The 7,830-nt window shown below is 22.8% G+C and overlaps 2 protein-coding genes across 2 annotated transcripts; one reads left to right on the forward strand and one right to left on the reverse strand.

The window, feature by feature from the left end:
• Positions 1-53: 53 nt before the first annotated feature.
• Positions 54-914, forward strand: PRSY57_1017500 (hypothetical protein; the record flags this gene model as incomplete). The annotated part of the gene is made up of 1 exon (XM_012907764.2): positions 54-914. The coding sequence occupies one exon, from the start codon at positions 54-56 to the stop codon at positions 912-914; it is 861 nt and encodes a 286-aa protein (XP_012763218.2).
• Positions 915-1,247: 333 nt separating this feature from the next.
• Positions 1,248-7,810, reverse strand: PRSY57_1017600 (serine/threonine protein phosphatase 8, putative; the record flags this gene model as incomplete). Its single annotated transcript, XM_012907765.2, has 2 exons — positions 1,248-1,335; positions 1,431-7,810. 2 exons carry the CDS (start codon positions 7,808-7,810, stop codon positions 1,248-1,250), a joined length of 6,468 nt encoding a protein of 2,155 aa, XP_012763219.2.
• Between the last annotated feature and the right edge of the window lie 20 nt (positions 7,811-7,830).

The following is a 7,830-nucleotide window of genomic DNA, read 5'->3' on the forward strand; positions in this document are numbered from 1 at the left end:
CTTTTTTTTTTTTTTTTTTTTTTTTTTTTTTTTTTTTTTTTCCTCGACGAAAAATGGTTAAGATAGGGAAAAAATTAAAAGGCTTTAATGAGGGGATACCTAAATTAAACACAAATATAAATGATAAGATAATAAATGAGAAAGAAGAAAATGATGCAGAAGAAAGAGAAAGACAACGTGAAAAATATAAAAATGAAAAAGAGCATGAACTAAACGAAATGATATTCGAACATGACGATCAACAACACATACATGAACAATATCGCAAATTGTATTTAGAAAATATAAAAGATTCCAAAATATATATACATGATGATTTACAATATTATTTAGAAAAAAATAATATTCCAACATTGTTAGTATTACTTCTATATAAAATATTAATAGAGAAACCTGAGAATGTCATAAAATTTATAATTGATCAAATATATGTTTTTCTTTTTACAAAAACCGAAACAAACAAAAAACGTGCTTTATTAAAACCTTTGGAATGCACATTTCTACAATCGTGTGAAGAAAAGGAAAAAAAAAAAAAAAAGGAACAACATGAAAATAATATGATAAATTCGTTGGATGAACAAATGAATCCTTCATTCCATGAATCAATAAATGATGCACTTCAAAATAATGTGCTTCAAAAAAATAACGATATAATAGAATCCATAAATTATGAATCCTTCATAAAACAACATTTTTTTGGTCTCGATAATATATTAGAGGTGGTCGATTTTCTTAAAATAGAAAATACAGAAGAAATTTATTATAATAATCTTATACATATTATTAAAAATTTCCAAAATCCTATAAATAATCAAATATTACAAAGAGAAAATATGTCATATGGACAAACTATATCTTTAAATAAGGCATTATGTTTATCTGAAACAATATACAACAATTATTTTTATAATTAACAATAATGTTATTTAACCATACACAATTATATGTCTATTATATTGCATATATATATATATATATATATATATATATATATTGTCAATATATAACATATCAGCATAATATAAGAAATATTACACTCATCACAACAAAAACAAAAATAAAAATAATAAATTAAATACTTTACTAAAATAATTTTAAAATAAATAAATATAAATATAAACATATATATATTAAATATAACATATGCAATCACACATATCATTAAGGTGTCAATATGTATATATATATATATATATATATATATTTTTTTTTTTTTTTTTTTTTTTTTTTCATAAAAATTTAGAAATCTACGAATCATTAATTTTCTCTAAACTTTTTTGAAAGGTAATTTTTGTTTGCGGTTTTGGGTCAGGTGGCAAGCACTGCATCTGCATCCTATAATAAAAAGAATAAAATATATAATATATAAAGTATTCATATATATATATATATATACACATTTTAAAAAATTCATATTTTTAATATATTACTTATTTGATGAATCCTTTATATTATTATCCCCTCTTAATGATTTCAAGGTAGTAACATTATTCCTTTGATCCTTGTTATTTTCCTTTGTACTCATATCCTTTTTTAATTGCGTTCTGTTTCCTAAACCTAAATTAGGTGGCATCATAAAATCCAATGACTTTGATGTAAATTCATTTATTAAGTCTACAGAATTTATATCACTCATTTGCTCATCTATTTTTTCACCATCATTATGTTTATTAGTATACATTTCATTAATTTTTAATAATTTTGAATAATAATTTTTTTTTGAATTTTCATTATCTCCTGATATACTCTCATTTTCATTTGACATGTTATAATTACTATCTGTTTTTTCTTGATAAATTTCTTCATTATTAAAAAATTCATTTATAACATTATGTATATTAACTTGTTTCTGTAATTCATCTTCAATTTTATATAACTCATCATTTGTATCTTTCCTTTCTATTATTTTATAATCATCATCATTTTTCTCCCATATTTTACTATTTATTAAACTATTAATATATATTTCATCATAACTATAAAAATCATAATCATCATTTACAATATTCTTTTTTTCAGAATCTGCTCTTTCCAAGTTTCTTTGTTCTTTTTCATTATCTCCTTTTTCATCATATGTTTCCTTATGTTCAAAAGAAAATGTTGATGATTCATTCTTATCATATACATTATCATTAATATGACTACTTTTTATTTTATCACTATTTATCTCATTCATAGAAATATAATGTACATCAGTTTTATTGTGCATATTATCATTCGATATTTCACCATTTATGTTCTCAACTTGTTTTAGTACATCATTCTGTAAATTGATTTGTACATTATTTTGTATATCGTTCTGTTCCTCCCTTTGTACCTCCTTTTCTATCTTATCAGCTTCTTCATATTCAACTTCCTTACACATATTAACAGATCCCATATCATTAATCAATTGTGAATTATTATTCCTATTCATTTTATTCGAATTCAAATTTTGATTCGTTCTTGTGTCTCTCCACTTTTTTTTTATTATACTTTTACTTATTTGGTTTACTGTATTTATATCCATATCATTATTACTAGCCACATTTTCAGTACTGTTTCTACTTTGTTCACTTATATTTGAACCCACCCCATATTTATTATTCATCAATACTTCATTTTCGCAAATACTTAATGCACCATTTTTATTAAGCTCATTAATGTTAGTCGTCGGCACACTGCTACTATTATTAAGATCCTCTTTATTATTACCTGAACCGTTCATATAACTTTTATCCACATCCTTGTTAAAATTTTTATTATCACCTGAACCGTTCATATAACTTTTATCCACATCCTTGTTAAAATTTTTATTATCACCTGAACCGTTCATATAACTTTTATCCACATCCTTGTTAAAATTTTTATTATTACCTGAACAATTTTTCGTAGAAGAATGGTTGTTCAATTGATCATTCTTCAGTTCTTCATCACATTTTGACAAATATCCATGAGATACAAATGTTTTCTTTGTCAGATGTCTATTGTTAAAAAATGGAGAGGTTTTCTTATCATTCGATTTATCATTAGAAAAGTTATTTTTTTGTAGCTGATTTATGGTGAGTTGTTTATTTTCATTGTTTATAAGTGTATTACAATTGTGTTGACATTTCAATATTTGGTTAAAGATAATAATATTTTTATTTTTTCTCACAATGAATGCATTGGATGCATTATTATTATATTTGTTACAATAATTTTTAGCTGAAAAGAGGGTTAGCAATTTTCTTTTGTAAGAATATTTATATCCTTCTTGAACACATTCATGTCCTCTTATAATTAGTTTGAGTTGGTTATTTTTTAAGAAATCATTAAGTCTATGTTTTCCAAATTTGAATGTGATATTTCCTCTTCTAGATGGGATTATATCATAAGTAGATGAATTTTTTAATAATTGTAAATCTAGTTCATCATTATAATTAATAGGATCCGACCACAAAGTGTCTATAATAATTTTTTTGACATGTTCACTTTTATTATTACTATATCTATCTACATTTTGTGGAATTAAAATAGGTTTATGTATATGTTGATAATCTGAAATGGTCATAACACTATCACCTATACCACCATGTATACATAGAATATTTTTATCTAATAAAACACATAATGGGAAAAATTCAAAAACATCATTTATTCTGTTGAATAGTTCATATGAATGAGCAGAAATAACTTGTTCTTGATAATTTATAATTCCCATATATTCCATATTTGTTTTCATTTTGATTTCGATATCTTTATAAAAACCATAAATATAATTAAATAATCTATCTTCATGATTTCCTCTTAAAAGATAAATATGTTTTGGAAATAAAATTTTTAAACTGAATAACAAACAAATAACTTCTAAAGAATAATTTCCTCTATTTATTAAATTTCCTAAAAATACATATTTAATGTCATTATCATTATATTGCATATCTTTATTTTTATCTATATGTATATCTTTATCATTATGGATATATTCAAATTTTCTTAAATCGGTTTCAGTAAGTAATAAATTCTTATTATTATGCATAGGCCAATTATATAAATTAAAGAAGTCCAAAAGATCATATAAATTTCCATGTACATCACCAAAAACTTTACAAGGTAATGTAACGTTTTCTAATGAGTTTTCCATTTTAAATAATTTTGCAACCTCATCACATAAAAGAAGAATATCATTGTATGTACATATTTGGAACTTTTCAAAAAAAGATGTATATGTATGTTTCTTTTTTCCATAAGATACTTTATAAAACATAGTAAATATTTTGAATGCTATATCTTGATTTAATGTATTTAATCTATGATCTGTAATATATTTTTCTCGATATATTTTAACTAATTTTTTAATTCTCTCAATTTTATCTTCTATTATATGTTCTATATGTAATTCTTTATTAATCACATTATCTTGTATATCATCTTCTTTTTTACCAAAATGAGGTAAACTTTTATTCATATTTGTTGAATTTTTTTGTTCTTTATATGAAGGGAACATTTTTTTATCATTTTCATTATTTTTATTATTAATAAAATATTCTTTATTATTAGTAACAAATTTATTAATATTGGTATATGATACATTTGTATTACAATTGATATTATCATTATTGTTATTTTTATTCATATCTTCTTCATTATTTATAGGTTTCTTATCATATTCAAAATAATTATATCTATCTTTGGCAACATTATCATATAAATTGTCATTCACATTATATATTATATTTCTTTCTGAAATATTGTTTTGTATATCCACACCATTGCAATTCACAATATTATTATTATCTAAAAAGTATGATATATTATTTCCATCTTTTTCTATATGTTCTTCATTTAACTTCTCAGTTTTTTTTAAACTATCTTCTTTTTCCTCATCATCTTTTTCATTGGAGCTATTTATCTCATCCTTTAATTGGTTGGTAAAGGATTCCTCATTTGATGAATTACTTCTTATATGTTCCTTATCATTGTTATTATCAAAAAAAACATCTTCATTATTTATTTTGTCCTTTATAGGTATATGATTATTACTTTGTTCATCCGCGCCTTCTACATCTGCACCTTCTACATCTGCACCTTCTACATCTGCACATTCTACATCTACACATTCTACATCTGCGCATTCTACATCTACACATTCTACATCTGCGCATTCTACATCTACACATTCTACATCTACACATTCTACACCCCCCCTTGCTGCATCACCACTTTGTATGAAATCCATGTCTCCTTTTATCTCCTGCTTTACCTCTAGACACTTTTCTGCTTCTTCACCTTCCGAATGAACCATTTCACGTACACACTCATATGGGTGTTCTTCTACATTCTGTTCACTCTCATCGCATGCAACATACATTTCCCCGATGCATGCATTAACATCAGCGTAACTATTATTATTTGATATACTATCATGAAAATGATCTTCAGAATGTGTTTCTTTTTTTTCTTGAGCTAGGTTATCATACTGGTTTGTCACGTAATTAGCTTTTTGATGGTCCTCTTGATTACATATGACTTCATCATTATGTATAATATGTACCTCATTTTCATGATTTGGGAAATTTTGTGTTTTCAAGTGCTCATTTTTAATATATTTTTTTGTGGTTATAAAAAAAGAAGTATCCATATTTATATACGTATCGGTTATAAAATTTTTAGCATAAGTGTATAGAAAATATTTCTTGACAACTGAAGATACATCATAATTAGATCTGAGCAAATTTGTAGTGCCTTGAATTTGTTTAGTAAGAACTAGATGATAAAATATATCATAACTTATTTTTTTTTTTTTATCTTTCATAATTTTATTTTTTTCCTGTATAACAAATTCTTTCAATTTTTTTTTATCATTTTTTAATTTTGAATATTGTAAATTTTGTGATAGTTCATAAATATGATATAAGAAAACAAGAAATTCATTATCATTAAGATATCCATCTCTATCTAAATCATATGCTCTAAAAATTAATTGATGACGTAATTTCCCGGTATCATCCGAAATATCATTATTAATTTGAGGACTACAAGCAAGCATACCAATAATAAAATCTGTTTGTGTGATATGATATCTTTTTCCTCTATCTAAACAATTAAATATAAATAGTACAATTTTATCTGAAGAAAATATATTTTTATAATTTTTAAAAATTAATTTAAAATTTTTTAAAGATATTAAATTTGGATATTCTGTATGACCATATTCATTAAATAAATATTTTAAAAAAATTAGTTTTTCTGATATTTTATTATTTTTTTCATTTGATAATTCATTAAGTATATTTTTTATAACATCTTTTATTGTCTCTTCCTTATTATGTACTAAATATTCTTTGAAGATATCTTTATTAAATCCATATATATCAAATAATAAATTGAATAAACCATGATTCTCTATATTTACATCTTCATTATATGATGATATAATATTCTTCATTAGTTTGTTATGTGACATCCATTTCATAAAATTATTCTTTTCATCATATATTATATCTTTTGATATATTATTATTATCATCATTATCATTTACCTTTTTATTATTATCATCATCATTTACCTTTTTATTATCATCATTATCATTTACCTTTTTATTATCATCATTATCATTTACCTTTTTATTATCATCATAATTTACCTTTTTATTATCATCATAATTTACCTTTTTATTATCATCATCATAATTTACCTTTTTATTATCATCATTTACCTTATGATTAATTTTAACATAGTTGACATTATTAATGTTTCTTTTCATGGTACCCTTACTATCATCCATTTTGTGGTTCTTTTCTTCCAGATGATATGATATAATTTTTTTCTTAGCGCCCCCACAAATATTATTATCGTTTATATAATAGTCCTTTTCAATATCAACATTAGATTCGTATATATAATGAGGACATTCCTGTAATGTGTAATTTTTTGTTTCCTTAGTATGGATGTGTTCATTCATTTTATTCATGTGACTATCCATATTATTATTAAGAACATTATTATTATTTATATATTTGTATATTTGTCTTGAAGAGGAATTCATATCTCTTGAAGTAATAAAAATATTTTCATTTAAATGAATTGGATAGTTTCCTATTTTAGGAGAATATATAATATTATCATATGAGTCTAAAGAAATATAAGGGTTAGAAGAAACATACAAATTTTGTGAGATATTATTCAAATCACAATTTTTACTTTTTATTGTATGAGTACTTTTCATATTATGGATATAAGGTATATTATTATGCATTGGATACATATGATAAGATGTGTCTTTATCTATTAGGTTTTTATAATTATATTCTGATGTTTTAAATATATGTGGATCATTCAAATGATTATTTATATTTGTACCTTTTAATTTATTACTAACACGATAATTAGGATATTCATCTATATGTGCATTGTTCTTATTGTTTGGTATTAAAAAATAATATTTATTTAAATCATCATATTTTTTAAAACCATTTTTATTGTAGTTATCATATTTATAATTTTTAAGTATATTATTATGATGATGACGACCATAATAATTATTATTATGATAATTATTATGATAATTATTATTATAATTATTATTATTATGATTATTACTATTTGTATCTTCTTTTATATCTTCATATGTTTCAATAGGCATAAAACCCTTTCTAACAATATTTCTATTATTATCATTATTATTATTATTATTATCTTTATTATATGCATAATGCATCTTATCTAAATTGTTCCTTTTTATATATACACTATCATCTGATGAAAATTTATTGTAATGTATTCCCTCCACAGAAGAAGAATTCAGAAGTCCTTCATTTTTTTTAATCACCTTGCTATATTTTTCCATACCGTATTTTTCTTTTTACC

Source organism: Plasmodium reichenowi, chromosome 10 (genome assembly GCF_001601855.1).
Source record: "Plasmodium reichenowi strain SY57 chromosome 10, whole genome shotgun sequence".
Classification (NCBI taxonomy): Eukaryota; Apicomplexa; class Aconoidasida; order Haemosporida; family Plasmodiidae; genus Plasmodium; species Plasmodium reichenowi.